This window comes from Passer montanus, unplaced genomic scaffold (assembly GCF_014805655.1).
Source record: "Passer montanus isolate IOZ18808 unplaced genomic scaffold, ASM1480565v1 scaffold11, whole genome shotgun sequence".
Classification (NCBI taxonomy): Eukaryota; Metazoa; Chordata; class Aves; order Passeriformes; family Passeridae; genus Passer; species Passer montanus.
This window is the reverse complement of record NW_024357613.1, coordinates 11,724,434-11,738,792: the sequence shown is the minus strand read 5'-3', so window position 1 is coordinate 11,738,792 and position 14,359 is coordinate 11,724,434. Positions and strand designations below refer to the sequence as shown.

Below are 14,359 nucleotides of genomic sequence, written 5' to 3'. Positions count from 1 at the left end.
TTATGCAAAGAGGAGATTTACTAACAATATTTAGGGGGGAGGAAAAGCATTTAAAAGCCGTTTTCATCCCATCGTAGTTACATTGCTAGTTTCACTTACAACCATCCTAGAAATAAAAATCTTCAGAATCCACACCATCAGTTATAAATGTGCTCATGTTCAAAAGTCCCCTGGCCAAATGACTGGAAAGGAGCACAGGTTACTTGCCTTGTTATATAAAGAGATGTCCCATCACTGCGCATGACGGTGGAAACTGCCGACAGGTCCTTCTTCTCCGAGAGATCCACAACTCCTGTCCCTTTTCTGGAAGTTGAGGGAAAATACTGATGTCACTGCAAGCTGTTACACAGCAAGACTGAGGTCAGAGCCAAAACCAAGGCCTCTTGCCACAAGCCCCCTTCCCTCCAGACAGTCTCCTTTTTCTTTGAGGCTCCTTTCAGGCTTTTTGAAGCTCCTGTAAGTTTGCTGTCACCACTGCTGATGGCAGGGAGCAGCCTGCCCACATTCTGGTGCATTCCATGGTTACAGCCTCCATCCCAGTTCAGCCTGGCACCTCCTTCATCAAGGTAAGGATCTCATCTAATTCTGCTCATTAAGTGGCACACACAGGTACCAAACTAATCAACAGCCTAAAACACCACTGGGAGCTGAACACACTCATTGTACCCAATTTGTCAAGGCCAGGCTTCTGTGCTAGTCACAGAAAAGGAAAATGTAAATTTTAGCTGTGATTGCACAAATCCTGATGGTCTTCTACTGGAACAGCTACCAAAACCACATAAAGAAAACTCTTCCCCTCAGATTATGTACAAACCTCACTCATCTTATCTTGTTTGAAGTGCAACTAAGATGTTAAATAAAGTGCACCAACAGATTGAATGAGTTCATACATTGTTTTCTGAAGGAGTCCTTTATCTTCCAACATCTTCAGAACTTCCTGGGCCTTCTCTTGGTAAAATGACTCTCCAGAATATTCATCAAAGTGCACTCCTAGACGCTGAGGAGTTACAAGAATAGCAAAGAAGGGTAATATTGTTAAGATCAAGGCTAACCATTTTTCTTCAAATTAAGTCAGATGATAGGTCACAGATCAGACAGTGCAAAGATTAATGTTATTCCAAGAAATGTCACTTCATTGTTAAAAGGAAAGGATGCTTGGATTTTGATTTAATCGATTTCTGCATTCGAATGAATCTCTCCCTGAGGTGAACATAATGTTCAATGTAAGATTCATGAGAAATCAGGCAAAAACTGGTCAGAGGAATTCATACACAATTCTGAGACAAGTCTCTTCCTTGCTGTGCTGGAGGTGAAACCAGTGGGCTGCAGAGGAGCTCCCTGGACAGAAATCAACCCTATTTTAAAAGGATGCTAAGAGGAATTTTAAAAAGTAAAAGCTGCTCACAAACATTGCTGAGCATATGCAAATTATCATTGCCATGAAGGCTGAGGGTACATTCAGAGGAGACAAGATGACCTTAACTGTCAGACCTGGTCAGTTCATCAGTTCAATACTTTTTAGTTTAAATGAAATTGGGAGAGAAAGACCTAGCTGTACCAGTCATCATGTGATCAGTGATGGGTGACTTTCAAGAGGCAGCTGCACACACAGCCCAGTACCTAATGACCTCCAGAGGCCAAATTTCCACAGGAATTATCAAGTGTCTCACTTAGGAGATCTTAAGAATACTTTCTTGGCTCCAGGGACATGTTTCAGGGAAGAAGCTAAAGCACAGCCAGGTTATCTGGATTATAAGCTGTTTCAAAATTTTTAAGGTTAATTTTTAGGTCAGTGGCACAAACATGCCTCATGAAACAGCAGACACTGGCTCCACTCATGAGATCACAGTGTGCAGCAGAAAGCTCTCTATTAGCTCAACTCCACCTGCAGGGAACTCCTGCTGCTGTAATGTCTTACACCCAATTTAATATGCACCATTACAACATTAGATCAGAAATGTGAAAACAGTCATCTGCTAATAAAATTTATTACATGGAAACTTTTAAATTTGGTGGGTTGTTTCTGACTTCAAAGATATAGCAAAACCAAGCAATAACTACTCAACACTGATTTGCCTTGCTGCTTAGCACCACACTTTGAGCTTCAGGACTTTTGAGAAGGGAGAATTTGCCTAAAGGTCAATTACCTGAACACAATTAAATAAAACTTATCTAGCACATCAGCAACTGTAGTGACAGCCTGCTTGGATGAGAAATCAACTACTGTGCTTTTTCCAAGCAGAATGAGGCTCAGCCTGGCATACTGAGAAACAGCTTCCCCACAACATTCTAAAGTTTATGGGGAAGGCAATGAACTGGTAACATCAGAGCAATCTCTGATCCCAAGCAGACTCACTGCTTGGCAGTCTCCGACATGAAAAGGTGCTGTGCACTGTCAATTATGTTAATGAAGCAATAGAGAAAAGATATCATTTTACCAACAACACAGAAAAAACATTTGGATGATTTGTACCTTATAAATCCGGATGTATTCCTCAATACTGAGGTCTCTAAATTGCTTCCAAATTGACAATGCCTGCTCATCATGCTCTTCCAGTTTTCTAAAGAAATCCTTAGCCAGCTTTTTTGTGTTTTCATCTTCTGCTGCTTTGTTAATCTGCACATACACCTAAAATATGACACTGAAAATGTTGAAATAGTATAATCCTCTCCTCCAATAAAAACAGTTCTACAAGAACAATACAAATACATTTAAAGATGACATTTTTAACATCAAAATTTTAAAAGACTTATTTAAGCAACACATTCCCCATTTAAAGAAAGAATAAATAGCCCAAAGCCCAATAGGCAAATGTGCAGCTTATCCTGAAAGAAGACTAATGCCCTAATTCCTTACTGCTGCCACTATCATCCTCTTCATAACCTTGAAACAACTGCAGCAAAATATGGAAGAACTAATTTATGCATGGAAGGGAACCTATCACAGACTTTAAAACCATAGCCATGTCTTCAGAGGACCAGAAAATTGACATTTATGGAAACTGCACTGCCTAAAATTGAGATAACAGTTGAAACAGCAAAATCTTTGATAGACTCAGTATTTTACAAGCTTCTATTCATAGGAAAGATTGATTTCACACACCAGCAGAAAATGCTCCACTTTGAAACACATCTCAGTTTTTGATACAGCCATACAGCTGAACAAACACTTAAAAACTGTGAAGAACTCAGAAACTAATTTGGTCTCAAACAACTACTGTTTCAGAATCTTTTGTATCTTGACTGAATCTCTACACTTAAAGGCAAATTTTTAAGGTCATAAAGCCTACATGCTACTGCAATAACTGGTATTTTGAAACTTTAGGGCAAAATTCAAGCATAAAAAATTTAAATTCTAAGAGTGGACTGAAATTACAAATAAAAATGAAGTAATAGACAGTGATGCATGACCCTAAAAATATGACTGCTTCTTGTTTTCTCTTTAAATCACTCCCACAGCTCTAAAACACCTCAGTGCTGACAATCTATCAACTTAAATCCTCAGGGCTCAGGGATGAGGGAACAAGCAGAAAAAGTTTACCTGTGTCAAAGAAGCTGGCAAGCTCAGAAGGAGCTACCCTGCCATAGAAACAATCTGACTGACATGCATGCAGCTGCTGAGTACCCAAGTATTCAAACACAGTGTGTTCCTTTGCCACGAGACAGATTTGTACAGAACAGTTGTCCTGTGGCATCCTGCCTGAGCACCAGCATGAGCCACAGCTCCCATATCCAGCCCCAAGGAGCAAGCACAGCTCAGCTCTGTGGTAAGAAAACTCCTGAGAGTGCCAGACAAGAACATTGACTGACTAAGCCCCATTAACATGCGAGATCTTTTAGAGGATGAAGGCTTGAACATTAGTCATCCTCTCCTCTTGGTTACTGGGTCTGTGCAGGTCAGTACATAAATCCCTCATGTGCTTTTTATCTACATCACACACAAAGTACCATTTACGAATATCAAAAAATCAACAAAAAGTAAATACTAACTCAGATGGTATCAGGCATATTTGCATGGAGCAAGCCAACAAACCATAACCTGTTTAATCCTGGAAAGGCAAATCTAGTTGGTCTTCTCTGAACTTACCTCAAAAAGGTGTTGCAAAGGACTAGATTTTAGTTTTTCTTTGTTGCCAAAGGACTGGAAACCAACACCCAATAAGCCTTGAATAACAATTATATATAGAGTTAGACAACAGACCAGAGTATATTGACAGGTCATTTTTGTAAGTCTAGTCTTAACACTGTAACATTTTAAAAGAATATAATGGTGTATGCTACAAAAAAAAAAAAAAAAAAAAAAATCAAAAGCACGACATATTATTCCACTGCACAAACACCACCCCCCACTAGAAATATAACAGCTAGAAAATACTAAGTACTACTATGTTGATTTCTCAATTCCTCATGAAAGGAATTTGTGTTTCTAGACTTGTATAGACAATTATCTTTTACACATCACCACAATATAAATGAGAAGCCACACAGTGGAAACAGAGCATGCTCAGAAGTCCTTGTTTTGCTTCCTCCCTTATTAGTATTATCATTTTAAGGACAATAAGAACTGGGATAAAGCCTCATACTCATAATGCCTCATACTCATGCAATGTTTTCAAGGGAAATTTAATTTTTGCTGCCTGCTTAGAATATGCAGCTTTTTGTGAGCATCCAATTCAGATTCAGGACTTTCCAAAAGTTATCTAAAAGGGAAAAAAAATCCAAATCCCAATCCTTTTGTCTAAATGAAAAGACCCCATTAACTCCTTCAGTAATGCAGCAGAATTAACTCATCAGCCTTTTAGATTATCTGAGGCTGACTTTAAGGCCAGCTTATTCCTCTGAGCTGACAAGGAGCAGGACTGATGTAGGAACAGCCATGCAGGTATCCCTTTGGAAAACTCTCTGCAACTAAACAAACAGCACTGTCTCAAGAATTTCCCTCTTAGAAACACTGAGTACAGAAGGACAGAAGAAGGCATGGCAGACTTGAAGAAAAACAGGTCAGGTTTTAGGAAATACCATTAGTATTGTATTAGTAATCCTATTGAAAGGAAGTTTAGTTAAGGACAGCTTGTTCTAGGAGCAATCAGAGGTGGGTTTCCTAATGATCTCTCTTAGGTATTAGTGTACCTAAACATTCCACTATTCAATGCTGACTTCACACTCCAATCTCCAGCACAACTGTCAGTCTTTATTCTAACCAAACACATCCTTCCATTTTCTGTCCTTCCCATATTATCCCCAGACCTTGTTACACTCACCAGTTAATGGCAAGATGCAGCCCATGTTGGAACTGATTGTGACTTAGAGGTGCTGACTGGTTAGCCAGCAGGTTAAACACAGAAGTTAATTTTCCCTCCCAGAGGTCAATACATTGTATTTCTGCCCTTACTGGGCTGCCAACTGTCATAATGCCAAAAGATATTAATTCTCATGGAAAAGTTTTTCTTTGTCAGATCTGGCTAAAGTTGCCCAATGGGGTCAAAATTTATTAGGGGCAGAGTGACAGGAAGACAGATAGACAGATAGTATAAATGCATAGGCTTTGTTACTTTAAGAAACCTGCCCCAAAACTGCCTAAAGGCTGAGGGCCTCTCTGCTATGTTTCAGGAAAATACATTTTCAATTCTTACATTTTAAAGCCTCTGACAACAGCAGCTGTAAAACCAGCTGACAGATCATTAATTACAGCACTGCTTCTGAGAAAGGACCATTACAGTAGCACTGCTATGCTACAATCCTGTGAAGCAGGACCATTATTTGTTATAATACTGCCATATATTTGAGCTGAGCCAGTCCAAATAGAGGGGAGTGCCTACTTGGAAAAAAAATAGTTGGAACTACTAGGTCAGAAGCATGATTCTAGGAGTTGTGTGCTGCACAAATGGCTCACATGTAAATAACAGGTACTGTGACAGTTATACCTTCAGGAACCTTTATATTAAAATACATAAAAGTCTTGATATTCAGACTTCAGAGTGCTACTTAGTATCTTCAAAGGCAGACTGAATGAGGTCAGCTGAGAAGCCTTTTATCTGCCCAGCATTTCACTGCTTAACTGTCATTGCCACATTCATTATACAACAGCATAGGGATAAAATTATGTCTAAGGGGCAAACATGAATGAAATATGCAAGGATGAAATTTACTCAATTTTTGGTGAACTCATTCTGTATTCAATTCTTATGAGACAAATCATAACGTGAAACAAAGCTATAAGCTACAGTTTCATGCTATCAGCTACAGAAACATGATCAAGAAAGACAAGCTGCAGGGGATATAATTTAATAAAGGAAAGAATGTTTTATGACCACTCTTACAGTCCTGAGAATGTTACACTGCACTGTCTAAAACCCAGGAACTTAGTCTAGAATGACAACAGGTAGAATTGAATGTATTTTAGTTATCTACACTTACAAAGCTGAATATAAAAATGGAGTGAAAGTACAGTATTGACTTTAAATTTTCAACCTGATTCTGTTCATAAAATTAATTCCTTGACGTCCCCAAAACCAGCAGTACCATTGAAACTGGAGGGGGCAGCACAAGGGCTGGAATAACCAGAAGTGACCACTTGACACACACTGCACTTTGTGTTTGCCATTTCAACATCAATAAATGGACAGTTTCCAGAGCTACTGCAGAAGAAGTGGGGATTTCTATAGTTTTCAGAGGTGCACCAGCTTTCAAGAATGAGGAAGTGGCCATGACTGCCTTTATTTAAAGGCCTAAAAAATGCCAAAACCAGCTTTTTGGGGAAATTAGAAAAATAGATCAATTTAAAATGCAAGACTAACAACAGAAGTCAACAAAGCTGTGATGGGTCAGCTGCCATAACAGAGGGATTGCTATAGATCCAGCAATGGAACATAAATGACCTCTGGTGTGGCAGTAAACATCAAGCCATGCATCCTCAGGCTGCACTTGAGAGGACTTTTCAGTCCCCACTGATCTGATGATTTCAGAAGGGATGGGGGTGCCTGTGTGTGCATACTGGACTGACAGCCTTCCAGTCCCTATTCACGTGCACATTCTCCAGCTACACACCTCTCTTCTGCTACAGTTTAAGAGGAAACTGAGTATTTTGGGGAAATGTAGGGATATCTCTAAAGATACCTCTCTGGGCCCCAATGAGCCAAAATGAGGCTCTTCCAGTCCCTATTCACGTGCACATTCTCCAGCTACACACCTCTCTTCTGCTACACTTTAAGGGGAAACTGAGTATTTTGGGGAAAATGTAGGGATCTCTCTAAAGATATCTCTCTGGGCCCCAATGTGCCAAAATGAGGAGGTTGTGGAAATTAATTAAGCTCTATGAATAATGAGAAAAGGATAATCAACAAAAAACAAACAAACAAAACAACAAAAAAGCCCCCAAAAACACCCCAAAATCAAGCAACTAAAAAACCAAAATCCAAACCCAAACCAAAACATATAACCTCCCAATTACACATTTAGTCTGAGAGAGGAGCTACTGAGGAACAGTTGGATAAATTTGATCCTGTTATTTCTTGGACATCAGTACAGCTCATACTGCTGATGGATCAGTCTGGATTGTTTTGTTCAGATTTTTTAAGGAAATGAACCATAAATTACCCCCATGGAAACAAGATATCATTCCCTATGAGCAGAGTGAATCCAGTGGGTCTACAAAAACTAAAGCTGAAAACCCAGACCATACTATACAGTAGAAAAGGGCACAGCATAAATAAATATTGAAACATACCAAACTGCATGCCCCAGTCACCAAGGTAATTTATTCTCACTACTTCATGTCCCAGCGCAACTTTGAGATTTGCTATAAAATTCCCTGGTAATGAAACAAAAATGATATTATTATTCAGTTGCAGGTAGTCTCTCATCCCTATGGAACAGTTTTCTGGTTTTGCAGCACCTGTTTTCAAAATGAAGAGGAAAAGTAATCACACGGAATACTCCACAGGATTTGCTAAAACACCTGGCAACTGAAAGCAGCAGGAGCAGTAATTGTAAAAAAATGTAAATTTTTTCCTTTCTGAGCAGAAAAAGAAAAGCAGTGCATCTCAACAGTGCCACAAAGGGTCTCAGACAACAGGGACAGAAACATACACAGGTGGATGGATGTACCTACACATATGCAAAGTGTAAGATCACAAATGCCACAAATACATGGCATTATACATAATTCCATCACAGCCAGGCACCTTCATACCAGGTTAGGCAAGCACACAAAATTCACAAATTGCTGTTAACTCTGATGTTATAAATACAACATCAGCTCCTGAATCTCTATAGATGTTGGAGCAGTTCTGAGCTCTGCACTTAACAGACTATGCTCCAAACTTGTCATATCATGTAAGGACATATAAATAAGTTCCAGCTGCTCTTACAACAAAAACTCTTCATCTCTCCCCTGAGCTTAGTTATAACCTTAGAATTACAAAGGAGAAATACCCACATCCCTCCCTCTATTTTCCTGTGCTTTAAAGGTACCTTTTAATTACAATACTGTTGTAGAGGATGCAGAAAGCTCTCTCTTCTTGTACTGTTATAACAGCACATTATAGCTTGCAATTACTTCCAGTTCCATTCTCTATAATTAATTAATTGTCTTATTCTGGGACAAACATTGCTCTACAGAACTACTTCTGAAAGTGGTTTTTTTATATAACAAAAGATCCAGAAATGGAACATAAAAAACCCCAAAATACATCATTTCACTCAACTATCTGTCCATGGAAGAAGCAATTACTTTGCATAATTAATAACCATACATGATGAATTAAGTATAATTAAAAACTGATACATTATCAGATACACAGATTTTCTAGGATCTTCTGCTACAACCTACTAGTTTTATTGTGAGTTCAGGAAATGAGGGACAAATACAGTTTTCCATATACCATTAGAGCACTGCAGTAGAAATTTATTAATTATTCTATTAGAAATTACAGCAACTATCTCAGTAATACTGGCATAAAGTAATTAGCATATAAAAGCAAGCTTTTTGCAGGACAGACATCAAGACATAATGATCTGAACTGCTCTGCAGTCCAGTACAAATTGAGAATTTAAAATTCAAAGGACTCTCATAACACCTCCATAAAAACTGCCTTGGGTGTCTTTGAAGGCCAATTTTAAGCTACTTCATTTAATATTCACAGTCATAAAACTATATTATGTGTGACTTAATAAATCTGCCAGCGACACACCACGTTCTTTTCTTCCCTGCATAACGAGCAGAAAGGTTTTAATTAGCAAGTGGGGCCTGACAGGGCCACTGACACCAGAGGAGGGAGATGTCAGCAGTGCTCCCCTGTCAGTGAGGCAGGCACACAAAGCAGCCCCTCCAGGGGACAGTGAAATGCACACTCACCTACTATGGTGGAACGCAGGTGTCCTATGTGAAACTTTTTGGCAATATTAGGGGAGCTGTAACAGAATTTTTACAAATAATGATTGTTCAGTGGACAAAACTGCTACGTCACCAAGTTAAAAGAACTCAACTCATGCGTCTAGAAGAGATGAAATAAAAGCTCCATTTTCAAATTTCCCATAAGATTCCCTGATTAGCTTCTGTCCTAGACAGCAAGTTTTCATATCCAACCTGTTTTCCCCCAGTATCAGTTAACAGACAGTGTTGTGGTTAAACCACCCCACAAACAACAAAAAAACCTAACCAATGCCCAGTTGTGCAGGTGACAAAGAACCAAAATTATCTTTTCACCTTTTACAAGTTTTGGACATATGGATCATTCTCCTCATGTCTTTTTCAGAGATAAATCAGGATGAGAGATCTTATGTACAATGATCAGCAACCAAAATTACATCTTTGCAGCAATGCCCATCCCCACAAAGAAGAAAAACAAAAAGCCAACTCTCTACACAATTGTTCAATTGTCTGCCCAGGTAACAAAAAAGAAAGTTCAGCTATGAAAATTCAACCAAATTAAAGCCAAGTTCTTACTTTCTGTGACTATCGAAGCCTGAACAGGGAATATTACTCAATAAAAATATTTATACATAATCAGCTATGAAAATTCAACCAAATTAAAGCCAAGTTCTTACTTTCTGTGACTATCTAAGCCTGAACAGGGAATATTACGCAATAAAAATATTTATACATTAAAAAAAAATCTGAGTCAGCCACTTTTCATCCCATGAGTAGGTGACGGTCAAAAAAATTGCACTGGAAAAAAATTTTGGGGGCTGCAATTAACAAATACCTGCGTGCTTTAACAAGTCTGGGAAGAAGGTATTAAGGCGCAAAAAGAAATTCTTTAGTGCCTGGAAATCCAGATTTTGTTTCTTCATAACAAAATAAAAAGAAGCTTTCTTAAAAACTGAATTCTATTATGCATTAAATGGGAATATTCTTAATGGAGGGCTGCGTAAGGCATGAACTCCTTAAAAACATATTCTGGGAAAAAGCCTCAAATCCCTGAATATAATTTATATTCTACTTGGTGAATATATCAGAGTGTTAAATACAGCTAAATATAATACTAGTTAATATGGTTTAACACCACAGGCATCACACTTTACAGCAATGAATATCAACCAGAAAATACCAATCAGCAGACAAGGCACTTGTCTCAAAGGACCCCTCAGATGTGCTTACCTGAACTCAATCACTGCCTTTTGTCTGGGAACTGTAGAGAAAAGTTCACTTTTTACTCCATACTCTGAGCCATCTTTCCACAGAGTGTGCAGCACAGTCTAAAGCACAATTTAAAAAAAAAAAAACAACAAACCAAAACCAACAAAAAAACAAACCCACAAAAGAGTTTCATCAACAGAAAGCATTGCCAGGAAAACTGTTTGCCAGCCACAAAGGAGACTGATCCCACATCCTTTATTCACATTACTAATTAGACAGCTGGTCTATGGACCAAGCAAACAAGGTCTCATACACAGATAAAAATCCCACTAACTTTTGAAAGCTCTATCTGATAAAACAAAACACTTAAGAGAAACTGTAGGCAAAGTTCTGATGGAAATTAAGGCTGAATTTTGTGAAAACCTTCTACTCTTTTAGTGCCAAAGAAAGCCAACTCTTCCATCCTAATGTAGCCAAACAACTTTCTCTCTCCCACCTGCCCTGTAAGTCTGTAAGGCCAGTATGAATGACCTGTATCAAAATATGTCTGCATTGAAAGTCTGGAGGCTGTGTAAAATACCTTAAAATATTCCTCAAGACAGTTTGTGTGAGTTTCATCAGCAATGTGCTCATAGCACCAAGCCAGCCCTACAAACTGAAATGTGTGAGGTGACACAGACCAGTGCAGCACAGACCTAATCTGTGAAGCCATATGAACTGGACAAGATTCCTGAAGATAACAGAAGCCTTTAACAAAGTCAAATAAAGTGGAAATCTCACTTCATTCAGCGGAAATTTTTCTCACTCAAAAAAATCACTTTAAAGTTTTTCTACAGTGGCTTTTTTTTAAAGAAACAGCATCTGAAAAAACCTTTAATTCTGTTCTGACTATGACACCTAAGAAGGCAAGCTAGACACACACACAAAATTTACTTATTCCCTTATTCTCTAGTAGCCATTGGCTCAGTTACAATATATTTGTATACTTCAGTCAGGATATTGAAGAATACATCTTCCCTTTGGGATTTTTTCCCCTTGATTTTTTTTTCTTCAGCAAAGCATGTAATGAAAACTATCAAATACCTCTATGCCAGATAAAATCAAGAGTATTTACAAGATGAAAACTTTTGAGTTGCACACTGTAAAAACTCAAAGTAGATGTAAATAAGCCTGCACTTTAAAGCAGAGAGACAGGAAAATGAAGAGTTATGATTATTAGTGAACAGTAGGTGCATTGTTTCTTCACAAGAGGAAACTTTCTTGAGCCACATTTCAAATTCTAGGCCTACATAACAAATCAGCAACAAGGGAGAAGGGATCCTCAGGGAAAACTTGTGAAAGACAATTTTACATAGAAAATACCTTCCTAAGACAATAGTAGGTATTCTATAGTTTTATACTGAGAAAAGTGATTTTTACCTTAAAGCACTTCAAAGACATTACTCACCTTTGCTAATAATTCCCTGTTTATTGTAAAATTCACTGTTCCTGGACCAGCGCTGATTGCACTCACTACAGAATCACATTTTAGCTAAGAGAGTAAAACCAAACAGAAACCTTAAATGAAAACAGGTGAACTGGAAAACTGTCATTCAATCCACTGTGAATATTGATTTAATCCACCGGAAACATTAAATGTTATTTATTTCTTTGAAGCCCTCATAAAGGGATAATTTCACCAAATGTTGGGAAAGGAGGGACACAATGTTATTATTTCCCATTCATGTTTAATAAGCTCTGATTACAACTCAGCTTGAAATGCCACACATATATTCCACTTCAGACCCTGCCTGTGCAGTCTGTGTTTCCTTTGGACTGGGAACAGCAGCTGAACTCTTTGTATAGACAAAAGCTGAGACACATTTCACAACTTACACAGTAGCTGCCAGCACTTAACAAAAAAAAGTTAAGTGACAACATTCTGTGGCACTCCATGTCACAAAATAAAGACATTAAAGGCCAATTTATTAAAAATTTCATTTACAATTTCCATAAGGCACGTGTCTTGAAAATTCTGGACCTGTAAGGCATGTTTGGCCAACCAACACCTAATGGCAACAGAAATTTGGATCTCTTCACAGGCCAAGAGCTTTGGATCTCAGCCTGTCAGATTTGAGAGTTCCTTATTAAACAAGCTGTCTTTCACAGTCAAGAAGCTGTCTAAAAAAGGAAGAAGAGGGATGGAAAGCATATAAAAATATGACACAATCACCTTCTCACTTGGTCAGTATCTATGAGAGGGGCAAGCTACACCCTCCTACAGAAGCTCATCACCATCAAGAGGAAATTGTACCCCCATGTTAGGTCTCCAGCTTGGACAGGACCTATCCAGGAGAAATCACAGCTAGCTTTGAAATTCCTTTCTTTGCACAAACTCTGCTAACAACAAATTCCAATGCTAACTCCCAAGCTACATGAAAAGAACATTTCCTGTGTTGACATTGAATTTTCCACCTGTTTTACAAATGGGCCTGTCTACTTAGGGGGCAGAGAGAAAACAGAAATACCCACTGGACTTTCTCCACAACATTTGCTCTGATAAACATTTTCTACATAATCTGTCACTTGTCACATCAGTAGTTTTTAATAGGAGTGCTCATTTGTCCTCTCCACAGCTTCAACCACCTCTTCTCCAAGTATCCTGTGGTCCTTTAGTAACCAGAAGTCCCTGTGCCCAAGGCTGGGACTAGGATGCACTGTGCAGTACAGAACCCAAAAAACCCAACACAACATCCCCTCCACAAAGAAGCAACAGTACAAAAATGGAACAGGAATCAGCCAGCCAAATGAAATCAAAAGCCCATGGAAACAAGACCCTTCTGCCTTTCTAAAAGCATTTTCAGTATTCAGTACAATTTTCAACACTTTAGAGCACATTGCTTCATCTGCTGTCTCACAGCCCTACTATTTAAGTCAGTTGGAAAAACTTCCATCTCTTTTTGTCTAACCTAAATACCTGCATTTCAAATACTGCATTTCAACTACTTTCAGTTGTTTCAGAACTTTTGGTTGTGTATCTGTGCATTGTCAGTTCTTCTTCCACCCAAATCAGAATATTTATCTTGCTCAAACAGGTCCAAGACATGGATAACTCCAACACCTCAGCAGTGAAGAATGGCATGAGAAATAGTTTAGCATCTCAGTAGTATCACAACTGGTTTTATTTGTCCTTTTTTTCAGTATTAACACCCAGCTACTGCCATTTCCCAAACCAGCACACCTGAAAAAACTGCTGTTCCAAGAAAACTCAGTTTCAAGCAGATAAGGATTTGAAAGTTAGGCCTGTTTGTCCCAGAGGCCACCTTGATCCATTGACTTCCCACAGCTGGGTTTTGCAGGCTTTGCTTTTCCAAACTACCACACATTCAGTTTCCTCCTGGGGAAGCAGCACAGACCATGGCACAGCCTGCAGACACCCACCTAACTTCAAACTGTTTGAAAACAACACTTCACAAGGACCTTACCAAAGCTGCTTCCCCAGCCTCTGTGAGGATGCTGTGTACATTACAGTAAGAACAGCCAGCAAACTCCCCTGACCCAAACAGAGGCCTGCAGAAAGAGTACTTTCTAAATCTCATTATGCCCCTTACACCTCCACTAAGTTCATTATTACATACATGTGTGAGGAATTCATTAGCATACCCTTCCAGCAAGCTGCTGAGCTTGAAGATGCAGGTCCTGTGCTAAGCAATCACCAGAACTGTTTTCTATAACTGAAGCAATGGAGAGCTGGAAATCTGCAACATGCCTGAAAAAAAAACAAACAAACAAACAAAAAAA

General features: G+C 38.8%; 1 protein-coding gene across 8 annotated transcripts in view; it reads right to left on the bottom strand.

The window, feature by feature from the left end:
• RARS2 (arginyl-tRNA synthetase 2, mitochondrial) overlaps positions 1 to 14,359 on the bottom strand; it is a 29,879-nt gene that overhangs the window by 14,067 nt on the left and 1,453 nt on the right. For 4 of the 8 annotated variants that reach the window (XM_039725622.1, XM_039725618.1, XM_039725598.1 and 1 more), the window contains exons 3-11: positions 14,222 to 14,327; positions 12,027 to 12,110; positions 10,601 to 10,698; positions 9,356 to 9,411; positions 7,727 to 7,810; positions 4,088 to 4,164; positions 2,474 to 2,629; positions 891 to 997; positions 208 to 303 (exon numbers count right to left, since the gene is read on the bottom strand). In XM_039725622.1, the coding sequence (XP_039581556.1) occupies positions 208 to 303; positions 891 to 997; positions 2,474 to 2,629; positions 4,088 to 4,164; positions 7,727 to 7,810; positions 9,356 to 9,411; positions 10,601 to 10,698; positions 12,027 to 12,110; positions 14,222 to 14,327 (864 nt within the window). Of the gene's footprint in view, positions 1 to 207; positions 304 to 890; positions 998 to 2,473; positions 2,630 to 4,087; positions 4,165 to 7,726; positions 7,811 to 9,355; positions 9,412 to 10,600; positions 10,699 to 12,026; positions 12,111 to 14,221; positions 14,328 to 14,359 lie in introns of those variants that run through there. The other 4 variants (XM_039725607.1, XM_039725628.1, XM_039725635.1 and 1 more) reach the window with 4 other exon arrangements.